Source organism: Sorghum bicolor, chromosome 2 (assembly GCF_000003195.3).
Source record: "Sorghum bicolor cultivar BTx623 chromosome 2, Sorghum_bicolor_NCBIv3, whole genome shotgun sequence".
Taxonomy (NCBI): domain Eukaryota; kingdom Viridiplantae; phylum Streptophyta; class Magnoliopsida; order Poales; family Poaceae; genus Sorghum; species Sorghum bicolor.
The window spans coordinates 74,858,037-74,871,429 of record NC_012871.2 but is presented as its reverse complement, the minus strand read 5'-3'; the positions used below and the strand labels follow the sequence as shown (position 1 = coordinate 74,871,429).

At 50.5% G+C, this 13,393-nt stretch overlaps 3 protein-coding genes across 3 annotated transcripts; 1 reads left to right on the top strand and 2 right to left on the bottom strand.

The window, feature by feature from the left end:
• Positions 1,239-5,601, top strand: LOC8073105. The gene is made up of 4 exons (XM_002463239.2): positions 1,239-2,259; positions 4,538-4,745; positions 4,852-4,981; positions 5,108-5,601. Exons 1-4 carry the CDS (start codon positions 1,487-1,489, stop codon positions 5,350-5,352), a joined length of 1,356 nt encoding a protein of 451 aa, XP_002463284.1. The 5' UTR covers positions 1,239-1,486; the 3' UTR covers positions 5,353-5,601.
• LOC110432457 (NADH dehydrogenase [ubiquinone] flavoprotein 1, mitochondrial) lies at positions 6,406-9,737 on the bottom strand. The gene is made up of 2 exons (XM_021452913.1): positions 9,546-9,737; positions 6,406-8,130 (listed from the first exon to the last, which is right to left on the bottom strand). Exons 1-2 carry the CDS (start codon positions 9,597-9,599, stop codon positions 6,685-6,687), a joined length of 1,500 nt encoding a protein of 499 aa, XP_021308588.1. The 5' UTR covers positions 9,600-9,737; the 3' UTR covers positions 6,406-6,684.
• On the bottom strand, positions 10,311-11,202 carry LOC8072211. The gene has a single exon (XM_002461076.2). It carries the CDS (start codon positions 11,137-11,139, stop codon positions 10,474-10,476), a length of 666 nt encoding a protein of 221 aa, XP_002461121.1. The 5' UTR covers positions 11,140-11,202; the 3' UTR covers positions 10,311-10,473.

The following is a 13,393-nucleotide window of genomic DNA, read 5'->3' as shown; positions in this document are numbered from 1 at the left end:
CCACTTTGTGCGGCTCACATGAGGGAGGGACATAGGTGTGGCTTCAGCGGATGAGCTTGTTGCGGCATGCATGACCAAGGAGGGCGAACCGGCGAAGAGGACACGTACCCCACGGTGGCGTGGCAAGGCTGAAAGTCTCTTCTCAGTTCCTTCCTCTAGCTAAGACTTACTTTACCATCAATCAGATTCTATTTGAGCGGAATTTGAGATTTTGTTACTACCTCGTGGTGCTCCCCCGTGGGTATGGCATATTTAAAGTTTTCAGTGGCAGTCAGGAGTTTTAGATAGTCTAGATGAGACAATTGCTTTAGTTACCATGTACATGTGTGACTTGACAACGCCCCTTTAATTTACTCCTAGTGTCAAGTATTATTAGGCCATCCTCAATGGGGGTTTCATGACCCAGTTTCCAATACATCAATATTTTGGAAACAGTGCACAAGAGTTTCATGGGGATGAAACTCTCTCTATTCCCATGAAACTCTTATCATCTCTCTCTTCATTAATATAGTGCCACATCAGCGTATTTAATGTGCATGAAACTCTAATGAAACACCCATTGAGACTGGCCTTAGGATTCTTGGACGGTTCGACCTAACGTGTTAACGGTAGGGGACATCAGGTAACAGCCCAAGGTGACCGAGCCATGGCTCCACCACTGAATATCTTGAAGCCAAATAAAAATCAATGGCAAAAGGGGCTCTAGTTTAGTAGCGCCTAAAACCCCTTGTTCGACTATCCATGGAAACGAATATTGTATGATTTGTCAACTAACATGAGAAAAATGCTCAAAGAAGAAACTATACCTCTAAATGGATGAGCAGCTCGATCCAACACACGTACAAAATGTCCTCGAACATGTGTGCAGCCAAACCTCGAAAACTTTGTCCACAACTATTATGCACTGTTTTTTTGTTCCCCTGAACTACGATGTTTCAGCAGCCGGCCGGGCAGTATATAGAAAACATAGAATACACCAAGATACCAGCGGGACCAAAGAGGGTAAGGCAGGTAGGAGGTGTACACACATGGGCACAAAGAGACGACAGTACGTACGTGCCAGTGTACTGTACCCACAAGAAAGCAAAGCAAACGGATCTCAGTTGCGCCAGCCGCGGCCCCGCACCCGCAGGCAGCCGCGCGCGGACGCCGACGCGCGGGCGTACACGCGCACGCCATACAATACAAGACGAATACGCCCCGGAAAAACCCCGAGCGCTTCCCGTGTGGTGTGTCGTGTGTGTAACCACCGCTGGTCCGCCTGCAGCCGAAGCAAAAGCAAAGCAAAGCCGCCGTCCCCGTCGCGTGATATATATTACGCGCGCGCGCGCGCGCGGACTCGCGGTCGCGGGCAAAGCTAAGCTAGCCACGCTCTGGGGGTCTGGGCGGCGCGCGCGAGAGAGAGCAGAGCAAGCAAGCACGGACGCGACGGGAGCTCGACGGCCGGCCTCCGTTTTGGACGGAGCTGCTGCCTTAGGAGTAGGACATGCCCGAGGACGGCGCGTCGATGCACATGCTGCGGCGCGTCCTCGACGGCCTGCAGTGCCTGCACCCGCGCCGGCGGCGGCGGCACGGAGGCGCGGGGCCGCCTAAGCAGAAGGCGCGCGTCGCGGTGCGGCGGTTCGGCACCAGCAAGGCCACGACGTGCGGCGGTGAAGGTGGAGGTGGAGGCGCCAGCGCGGGCGGAGGGCGGGAGGTGACGATCCGCGTGGCGACGTTCAACGCGGCCATGTTCTCCATGGCGCCCGCGGTGTCCGGCGAGGCCGCGCCGGCAGCGGCAACGGCAGCGGGGGCGGGGGCGGGCGCTGGGCTCCCCGGCAGCCCGCGGCGGCCGCCCAAGGGCATCCTGAAGGCGCAGGCGGCGGCGAGCCTGGCGCGGTCGCCGAGCAAGGCGCGCGTGTCCATCAACCTCCAGGACAACGAGATCTCCCTGGAGCGGACCCGGCTGTGGCGCGGCGGCGGCGGCGGCAGCACCAAGAGGCAGCAGCAGCAGCCGGTCCCGGCGTCGTCGGCGCCGCGGCCTCGGCGGTGGAGCGTGGAGGAGGTGCTGCGCGAGGCCGGCGCCGACATCATCGGGCTTCAGAACGTGCGCGCCGAGGAGGAGCGCGGGATGCGGCCGCTGTCGGAGCTGGCGGAGGGGCTGGGCATGCGCTACGTGTTCGCCGAGAGCTGGGCGCCCGAGTACGGCAACGCCGTGCTCTCCCGCTGGCCCATCAAGCGCTGGAAGGCGCACCGCGTCGCCGACCAATCCGACTTCCGGTCAGTCGTCAGTCCCCCGCCGTCGTCCCCCCATTATATTATCATATCATCACTGCCTACCAACCAGCTCCTGCATGCGATGCGCTTCTTCAGCAGAGTTCTTTCAGTTCACCACGCCACGCTAATGAATTCCATTTACGCCACACAACAAACTTAACAGCTTATCACCCGGGCACCGGGGCAGTACAGCAAGGAGTACTAATAACCTGCAGGAAATTGACGCGAAGCGTAGTAGGTACTTACCGCACGCGTTGCCGCGTTCGTTGAATCTCTTGCAATAGAGTAGAGCACAGCATCAACATGGGATTCAGAGCCTGCATCAGTGTCCTGTCCTGTCACAGCCTGAATCTTCTTCTGTTCGCGGTAACAGTACAAACACCCGTACCACTTTGCCCGACCGCTCCCCGTGACACATCACATGCCAGAGCCGGCGCGAGGAGCATCCAACCCAGGCCCACCCTGCCAGCGTCTCCACCTCGTCGGCGCTGGCTGCCGCCACTCAGATGATACTACTACTCAGGAGTCAGGAGTCAGGAATGGCAGCTGTGATTAATCAGCCCATACTGGTTCTCCTGGCTGCTCTTTTTTTTTAGGCAAAACAAAACTTTCTATAAAATAATATACTCCCACGCCGTCATCTCAAATTCAAAATTTTATAAATTTAGCTAAACTGTAAGAAATTTGACTACTCTAAAAGTGGAATTTACATTCTGGGGGCGAAGGGAGTGGTGAAATGCTGGCAGCTGCTCGCGTTTTAGTTCAAAGGCACGTAAGGTGCATTGTTGGTGAGTTGTGACACAGGCAATTCACCTGTTCTTCAACAGTTTAAAACATGCAAACATCGGTCAACATCACCGACTCGGTCCGAATTTTGAGTTGAAGCGTCCAACTAAAGTAGTATAGGACTCATGCATGTCGTCACCTAGACACAGTAGCTTTACCTGCCTGGCGAATGGCGATTAGTCAAGTGTATAATGGAGACAGTCTGGGATGGGATTAGGAAGAGCATTACGCGCTCCAGACAAGCGGCAAGATGCTTAGGGAGTAAGTATATATGGCGGATATATAACATGCTTAATTCAGCTGCTACCGGGCGGGGGCTATGAGAAAAAGAAAGGATTAGTTGAGCTGCTCCACTGCCATCAGAAACCGCCACCAAGCCTTTGCAGCCCCGTACGTTTCCACAAAGCCAGTGTCGCCGTCCCCACAGCTTTCTTTATTACAGTACCAGGCCTAGCTTTAGCACTAGATCGAGTAGGAATAGCCATGACCATGCGTGCTTCTCCTGCTCTCATTGAAAAGGATTAGACATAGGCAGCCCACCGGCGAACAATTAGGTGCTCGGTGTGCTCACTAGTCAGTCGTCACTGGCTGCTGCTATGGCGGCTGAAACTGAATGCAGCGAGAGGTAGGAGAAGAGACATCTTTGTGAACTGTGATGATAGAGCTGTGATCTGTGAGAAAAAGGGGAAGTTTCTTCCGTCCCGTGTGCGCGATGATCTCTGCTGCTGTTGCTGCCGAGTGGTCGCCGTCAGGGAGGGAAATGGTAGCTGTGCAGGAGCTTTCCCGGCGAGACAACTCCCTGGGCGAGCGCCTCTGGATAGGAACCCCGTGCCCATGCAGAGGAGCTAGCAGCAGACGTTATTGCACTGCAGCAGCAGCACTAGCACGCTTGTTTTTTGCAAGTTATAAATGGCCAGGCCGGCAGGCAGGCACGGCGCACAGCGCGCATGGGTATCTTTTTTTCTTTTTCTCTGATCCGTGATAGCTATAGCTAGCTGCCCAATTTCCAGTATACAGTTCTTCAGCAATTTATATATCCATGATATATCTCTCACTGAATTAAACCTCATGTTTATATTCTGTGACACTAGTACGCGTTAGCATCCTGTCATGAAGATTCGTTTAATTTTCAAGGGACCGTAGGCATAATTTAAGCCACTCGCGCTAGCTGCACAATTTATGGTCACAGGAAACTGTCATCTGTCAGAGCCTATGCAGCAGCAGCAGCTGATCGAGCTCCGAAGCAGGAAGAGACGCAATATCCTGAGAGCGACACGGGCGATCGCGCCCTCGCTGTCCACGCATAAATGGCCTGTCCCCAGCGCGTGATCGCGACCGTTCCTTGCTGCGTGCTTTCTTTCGAGCGACTGGTAGCTCCAGTTCATGAAACTATGAAAGCAGCAGCGAGCGCGATCGTATGATTATTCGTATTCGTATGGTCCGATCACTGAGCTGAGTAGGACGACGCATGCATGTGTGTGTGTTGTTCTTGCAGGAACGTGCTGCGCGCCACGATCGAGGTGCCGGACGCCGGCGAGGTGAACTTCCACTGCACGCACCTGGACCACCTGGACGAGAGGTGGAGGATGAAGCAGGTGGACGCCATCATCCGCTCCGGCGACGGCCCGCACATCCTCGCCGGCGGCCTCAACGCGCTCGACGGCACCGACTACTCCGCCGACCGATGGGCCGACATCGTCAAGGTACCTTGGCCACCACGTGACGATCATGTCCATTTCACCATTTGGCCATTTGCTTGGGGATCTGACCTTGGACGTTTGCGCTGCATTTCCGGCGGTTTTACTGCAGTACTACGAGGAGATCGGCAAGCCGACGCCCAAGGTGGAGGTGATGCAGTACCTCAAGGCGAAGCAGTACGTCGACGCCAAGGACTTCGCCGGAGAATGCGAGGCGGTGGTGGTTGTGGCCAAAGGACAAAGTAGGTGTCACGCATGTCCCACAAATCCTCAGATATATAATCTCAGTTCAGTTAGTTTCAGTTCAGTCAGTTTCCTTTTGCTAGCTGCTAACTGAACATTGCATTGCCATGGATGGAAAACTTCAGATGTGCAAGGGACGTGCAAGTACGGCACGAGGGTGGACTACATCCTGGCGTCGCCCAACTCCTCCTACAAGTTCGTGCCTGGATCCTACACGGTCGTATCCTCCAAAGGGACATCGGATCATCACATCGTTCGGGTCGACGTCGCCATACCTCAGATCAGAGAAACCGACGCCGAGACCGCCACGAACGGGAAACGCAGAGTAGTCAAGATGAACAAGAAGAGCTCGAGAAAGGGGATATGGTGAACTAAATGAATGGACAGAGTAGTTTTTGGTTTTTCGAAAGTTCCTTTTGGTCGCATTCTTTCTTTTTCTTTAGGGGTGATGTGGTCGGTTGCTTGGAATTGTGTATATTATGGTCGTGGTTGGAGTGAGACTGAAGAAGCCTGCCTGGTTTGCAGTAGATGCATGCCTGCTGCATGCGATGTGACCAACAAGTGGAAGCAACGTATTTTGGCTGGGTTTCACTTCTGTTATTGGGTACCATCTTGCGTATGTTCTACCCTCAGAGTGACTTCGGCTGGACGTTCTCTGTGGTTGAAGGCATTGCACATTGCAGCACACACCTGGTTGCCGGAAAGAGAGTGCTTGAATTGGAAAGAGTAATTTATACTCATGGCTTCAACTTCATAGAAATTTGATTCGTCATTCTTTTCTGAAAGAAAAAAAAACGTATTTCTCAAGACATATGTATCGACCATGATTAAAAAAAAAGATGGAACAGATTTTGCCCCCATCGCCACGGCAGAAACAGTTCTTACGGCTCACAATCGTGTCACGGGGAACATGTCCAAGGCGAGCAGGGCCTAGCTTGTTTCCCAGGATCTGTCAGCATGCTCACAAAGCAGTTTGTTTCCAAATACCTGCTGGCAAGACTCCATTCAATTTTTTTTGTTTCCATTCTCGACAGCTCAGATATCTAAATGAATCAAGAAAAGACTGATAGGTCTACCCCAGTCGCCTGTCTGATCCTGACAACTTAATACGGTACACTGTACGAGCTGATGGACACATGCTACAGCCAACAGTACCATATAACTACCACTACCGCTCTACCAGGTCCAGATTCTTCATGTTGATACCACAACCAACCCTAAACCTCAAACGACGAACAAGGAACATGCATGGCCGGGCCACTGGCCCTAGCAACCGAGGGGTACACACCACCTAAATTCCAAATACTAACATGCAGGTAATGCTGGTTACTGTAGATGCAGGTTTAAGTCACAGATTTTCTGGACAGATTTCAAACACCTAACTTGAATCACCAGACCATTCAAGCCAAACCATAGTTCAGCATTAAAGAGACAAGCAGGTAGACATACACATCCACAAATAATGTTATGATGGATCATGTAGCATACACAGGACAACCCTCAAGTTTGTTTCTACTTTGAAAAGTTTATCTAGTCCATCAAAATTCACAGCTGCTTGAGTGCATCAAATAAACATCCACATAAATGGTTTAAAGAAATCAGGAAGGCTGCATTTCCTTACACAGAAAGGAGCTCCATCAGTTTGTATTATTTCGATAGGAAGAAATCAGAAAACTAGTACAGGGGCAACATGGCTGGCACATTATGCAGAAGCCGCCAACAGCTCCCTTTCAGCTCGCTCGCGGATCCTCCTCTCCAACTCTGGCCTGAAGTGCCTGATAAGTCCCTGCACAGGCCATGCCGCAGCATCCCCAAGGGCACAGATAGTATGCCCTTCGATTTGCTTCGTGACCTCCTGAAGCATGTCAATTTCCTCTAGCTTAGCGTTGCCAACCTTGAGCCTCTCCATGATCATCCAGAGCCAGGGTGTGCCCTCTCGGCAAGGTGTGCACTGCCCACAACTCTCATGCTTGTAGAAGTAGGACAGCCTAGCAATCGCGTCAACAACATCTGTAGATTTGTCCATCACAATAACAGCTGCAGTACCCAATCCAGACGTCACAGCCTTCAGTGCATCATAGTCCATCAAAACATCATCGCATATGTGCTTTGGTAAGAGGGGAACAGATGAACCACCAGGAATTACTGCAAGCAGGTTGTCCCATCCTCCTCTCACACCTCCACAGTGCCTCTCGAGCAACTCCTTCAGAGGAATGCTCATTTCCTCTTCGACGGTGCAAGGTTTGTTCACATGCCCTGAGATACAGAAGAGTTTGGTTCCGGAGTTGTTCTTGCGCCCAAAGCTTGCAAACCATTCTGGACCACGCCTAAGAATTGTTGGGGATACAGCCACAGTTTCAACATTAGTCACAGTTGTGGGGCAGCCATAAAGCCCAGCATTGGCAGGGAAAGGTGGCTTCAGCCTAGGTTTGCCCTGCTTCCCTTCAAGGCTCTCTAGTAGGGCAGTCTCTTCACCGCAGATGTACGCACCAGCACCAAAATGAATATGCACATCAAAATCATAGCCAGATCCACAAGCATTCTTACCAAGAAGTCCAGCTGCATATGCTTCCTGCCGAGCTTTCTCAAGGTTCAGACGCTCATTCACGTATTCACCTCTAATGTAGATGTAAGCAGCTGATGCCCTCATTCCAACTCCAGCAATAAGGCATCCTTCCAGAAGCTTGTGGGGGTCATGGCGCATGATTTCTCTATCTTTGCAAGTTCCAGGCTCACTCTCATCAGCATTAACAACAAGATAAGAAGGGCGTCCATCTGAAACCTTGGGCATAAAGGACCATTTGAGACCAGAGGGAAAACCTGCACCTCCACGACCCCGAAGACCTGATTTCTTCATTTCATTAACTATCCAGTCTGCCCCCTTAATCACCAAATCCTTGGTCCTATACCAGTCACCTCTCTTCATCGCACCTTTCAGAAAAGGGTCATGCAGACCATAGAGGTTGGTGAAAATGCGATCCTCATCTTTGAGGCCACCGAAGTGAGTCTTCTCTGGAGGGGGTGGGGGAGGTGGAGGCTGTGGTGTGCTTGACGTAGTGGCAGCCTGGGTGCTAAATGATCTGCCAGCACCATTGAGAGAACGAGCAGGCTGTGCCCTTGATAAAGAATGGAAGTACTCAATTGCAGCCTGAAAAGAAAAGTGTAAGTGAGGGGTATGCCAATGAATCATAATAGTCTGAGAAATAACATGCTGCTACAAAAAAGTGCTTCTACACTCCTCACAAATTAATACATTCATAATTAGTTTACTGCAGTGACTATCAGAAGAAAAAGGTGGAAAGGTTCATTTCCCAAGTGATTAAAGTGGTGTTGATATTTGATAAAATGGAATTCAAATACCATGATCAAGATGTGGCAATCAAATCACAGTTTTGATACTATTGTGATATTATTACTGAACGAAACAAAGATAAGCATTGTACATGGATCCAGAGAAATCAGTAAAATTCATGGAACGATTCCAAGATCTCAGATTAGTTCCTAGATCGATACAAGAAATGAATGTGTAACCATGTCCCAGCATATCTGAAAATATCCATATAGTTTAGGTTGCGTATCAGCCTACCAGGTGACAATTAAGGCATGACAACCAATTGAATAACATTTAAAATCTAATCTACAAATACAAAACTCAACTGCTCGGTCGGTAGCAAGTAAGCAATTTAGATTATCCTACTAGTTTATCACATAAGAGGCAACCTTCATTGTCCGATACATGACTTTTTCAGGCATAACCCAGAGTTATGAATGAAATGCTAAGAGTAAAATAGATGGATTACGTGAAAGTTATTTGCTGCTAAACCAGTGGGCAGTGGCCTGTCCAAAGATGCAAAAGTAACATCTTCAAGTTCAACTTAACAAGCCATTCTGACTTATTCCTAAAGGTCTACACTCTACACACAAAAACTATATACAAAGCCCCTTTTATTCACTATTACCAAATACCTGACCATGTTTACCAAATCAAATAAGAAAAGTAGCAATTAGCAGTGGAATGCAGCCACAGGACATAAGCGTAGCCAGAAGAACAAAGTTTATCCCTCAGTTTGGATTTTGGACCAAGAATATCATTAGTATAAATTTCCTTTGGGGATTCTGAAGACAAAGAATAACATGTTCCGGTTCAGACTCTCAGTTCACAATTGCACCTCGCTGAATTGTTCCAGTGGAGCCAACTTACAACAAGTACCGATTAATCATGCACAAAGAGGGGAGGGGGCACTGTTCCACTCCAAGCGCATCTCTGCTCGAAACCCTACCCATGCCTCAGTCTTTCGCCATTTCCAAACACTGCCAATCTAACATGCCGTTACGCCGGAAGAGATTCATTTCATCACCACGAGAAATAGTGAAATACAGCAACGAACCAACAACTGGAACCCGCCCCTTCCCACCGCGGCTCAAAGCCACAGGACTCCCAGACTGCGGCTACGACGCCCGCTCGCCAGGCCCAACTCTCGTGCGGGATTCCGAATCTCCCAACTAGTGGATCCAACAGAACGAAATGTCGAGGATACAGAGGAGAAGGGAGAGGGGTAGGACCTTGCGGTCGGGGGAGATCTCGGCCGATCTGAGGAGCGCCCGTCGCAGCGCCATATCCGCCTCCGCCTCGCCTGCTCCGGTCGAGTCGAAGGTGCCTGCTGGTCTGGTCGGATTGGGGGAGATCGGGGAGGGGAAGGAACAGAGGGTGGGGGAGACACAGAGAGAGGAGCGGCTGCGTCTGCGTGGCGTGGGCGAGCTCCTGGCCAGAAGGGGATGCGCGGACTGAGGCCTGCACACGCACGCCGCCAGACGCGATGCGACGCCGCGTTATTGGGCCTGGGCCGAGGAGCGGATTGGTGGCCCAATGGTTTAATAATGGGTTAAGTTTCTCAAAAAAAAAAGTGGATTCGGATTTTGTCATGAAAAAACTAGTACTCCCTCCATCCCAAATTGTAAGTCATTCCAACAATCTTGTAGAGTCAAAGTATTTTCACGTTTGACCAAAATTATAGAGAGAAATACTAAGATTTATAACATAAAGTGAGTATACTATGAAAATATAATTAAGGAAGAATCTAATGATATTTAGTTGGTATCATAATAATTATTATTTTATTATATAAATTTGGTCAAACTTAGAAAAGTTTGACTCTCTAAGATTCTTGGAATGACCTATAATTTAGGATGGAGGGAGTAAGAAAAGGAATGAGATCCAGACAACTAGATTGTTTGATAATTGTATTATTTCTTGGACTGAGGAAATACATGCTTTTTGTGTGAGTGTGTGGAAAAACATCACATACACGAGTTTGATTCTTTGATATGTGCGATGTACAATTATTTTTATTTTAGGACGGAGGTAGAACATTACATGGCTATACTGCATGTACACTGTGAATGTGAGTGTGACGCACATCGTGCGACAACTGCGAAAGGGAAACCAATGGAGATTATGGAGCTCGAACGATCCCAAGTCGTCGTCGGCGCCCTACTGCGAGGCGAGCGCGCTCGTCCCGGACTTGGACGGCGGGTACCCGATCCCGTGGCGCGTGGAGGGGAACACGACGAAGACGACGCTGGCGACGGCGCCGACGACGACGGGGAGCGCCATGACCACCTCCTTCTGCTTGTCCCTGAGCGACGGGTAGAAGCACGCCACCGTGTTGGCGTCCGCCAGCAGCGACACCGCCGCGAAGACGGCGACGGCGAACGCGGCGTGCACGAAGTCCCCGAATCGCAGCCGGTACTTGGAGAAGTCCCTCCCGCTGGTGGCGGCGCCGCCGTCGGTGAAGGGGAGGAGGCCCCGGGGCGTCACGAGGCCGTACTTGACCTTGCCGTCGTCGGCGCCCACGTAGCTGTCGGTGAAGGTGGAGAAGGCGCAGAAGAAGGCGGAGACGGCCAGGAGGATCCCCGTGGCGATCTTGTACCCGACGGCGCCGCAGTTGCCCGTGTTGGTCACGATCGGGTTCAGCACCTCGTACACGATCACCGTCGCCGTCGGCAGCAGCTTCAGCACGTCGCCGATGCTCTTGAACGTCACGTCCGCCATGCCCGACGACCCCGCGGCGCTCGTCGCAGTGCTCTTGTTCGCCTCGCCGCCTGCTTCGGTGGTCGCCGCTGCTTTATCTGCCCCCTCTTTGATGCCTTCTTCCATTAGCCGGCTCTCCTTCTTCTTGCTTATATGTACACTGCTGCTGCTGGTATCTGTCTGCTTATTGCATCATCGTGCAGTATTTATAGACCACTTGGTGTAAGGAAAACCTAAACCCATATTTCTTCAAACAAAAAAAGCTAAACCCATATGGGATTAGGAAGTACTTAGCTTGATTCGGATGTAACGTGATAATCAAATACATGCTATAATGATCGACGTACCTACCGTGAAGAAGGTGCATTTGAAGAAAAATATTTGTTCCATACGATAAGCACGAAATTAATTATGATCTTGACTTTTGACGGGCATATATAGATAGATAGATAGATGCACGTATATACACTTTTCTACTTTCATGTGCCCATGGTTGTTGTGTGCCTTGCTTGTCGTCCTTCACTGAACGTTGCTATAAATTGGCTTAATGCAAGTCGTTTTAGCAACTTGCTGAACTCAGTTGCTCCGGATTGGCCTAGAGTTACTTGCGACAGTGGACGACAGAAATGGTCGTGTTAATTAGTTTATCGCCTGCTGGTCAGTGGTCACCGTAATGCTGTGATCGTTCAGTTGATGCGAACGCATGTTCTCTAGCTCCATTGCCAGCTTCGATCGCGAGTATGCAGTGGCCGGTGTACTACTAGTATCTTAACAACGGCGGTTTGGAAGCCGAAACATCTTCACTTCTGATTTCTCAAGGGATGCATTTTCTATTCTCTGCCCGATTCCGGCGGCTATTTCTCAGACATCCATTTTCTATTTCCCTGCCCGAATCCGACGGCTAAGAGTATATGTAACTATGAGGCTGGATATATTATCCATAGACACGTGTCCTGAATCCGGCCGTGACCGTGATAGATCCTCACGACGCCACTATTTTTTTTCCCCCAAACATCACATGCGTACGTTCCCTGGCTGCTAGTGATAAGGATTTCGCCTCGCAAAGTCAGAGCTTGCATACACGTTTGTTAAATCCAGCGGATGACATAATCTACGAGAGATCTATGTCTCGTCGTGTCCCAGTTGGTGCCTGAAACCGAACCGTACGTGATGTTAATTAAGCAGAGATAGTTAAGCTGAAGATCAGCACGACGACGCCACAAGCAACCAGCAGCTGGTTTAATTTTGGCAATCTTGCAAGGAACTCCAGGGGGGGGCGAGTCGAGTGGCCGTGTTGTCTTTCGGCGTCACGTCGCGTCGTCCCGGGCAGCAGCGTCGGTGACTCGGTGAGCGAGGGGGCGGAACGCGTGTGTGAACAACGAACCAAGGAAGCATCAGAGTCATCAGATCAGAGAGGGGATCGGTGGCAGTCACGCAGTCGGGCACGGCAACACGCGACGCACGTCAGGAGGCCGGATCCGGATCCGGATCAGGACCGCCGGGAGCTATTCGGTTTCCGTCCCCGCGCGCACCGGCGGGTGGTGACCGGCTTTGCCGTACCGGGAGGATGAGGCGTTGAAGCAACCACCAGCCTGCCTGCCTGCCAGAAATGGCGAATGACCCAAGCGCTGCGACTGCGAGAGCCGAGAGGGCAAGTTGCGACGGGAGCCCTTGGTTGCAGCAGGTCCGGCCGGCGGCGAGTCGGCGACGTCGTCGTCCCACGCGGTGGGCCAAAGCCCAACTCGTGCAACATCGGCGTGGGCCTCGGCGCGTGCTTAACTGCTTACAGACCAGCAGAGCGGAGGCCGTATCTTACGTGGGCTGCTGAATACTCCCGCGTTTCCTGCAACAACATTTTCCTCCTTCCTGATCCACCCAAACAAGAAGGAATAGCCTCAAGAAAAAAAAAACTCGAAAAAAACAGTGATGACTAAATAAATATCTAGTTGTTTGAGCTTCCTTTGAGATTTTGGATCTTCTTTTAAAAGCAAAGAAAACTCTTGAAAACCAAAAGCTAGAAGCATGCCCTAATATTTTCTTAGGGCTTTTCTAACATCCACGTAGGCTTGGATTCAGTGACTTGGAGGGGAGAGAAATAGTTTAAGTCGCTAACCATTTGTTCGTGGCTGGCTTAGAAAACTAGGTTAATTGCTTTGATCTTACTCCCTTCAACCAGGAATACTTGACATTCTGGATAGAATTAATGAATTAAGCCAAGAGCCCTTGCATGAATGTTACAATTATTAAGGTTCAATGTGGCATTATTGTTTCTATAGACACAACTACATATATATTTCTGCTTCCTACACCGTGAAATATAGCATTTTTTGGTCCTAAGTCAAATCGGACGTGTGCGGAAACAATCTTATGAGGAATGGGT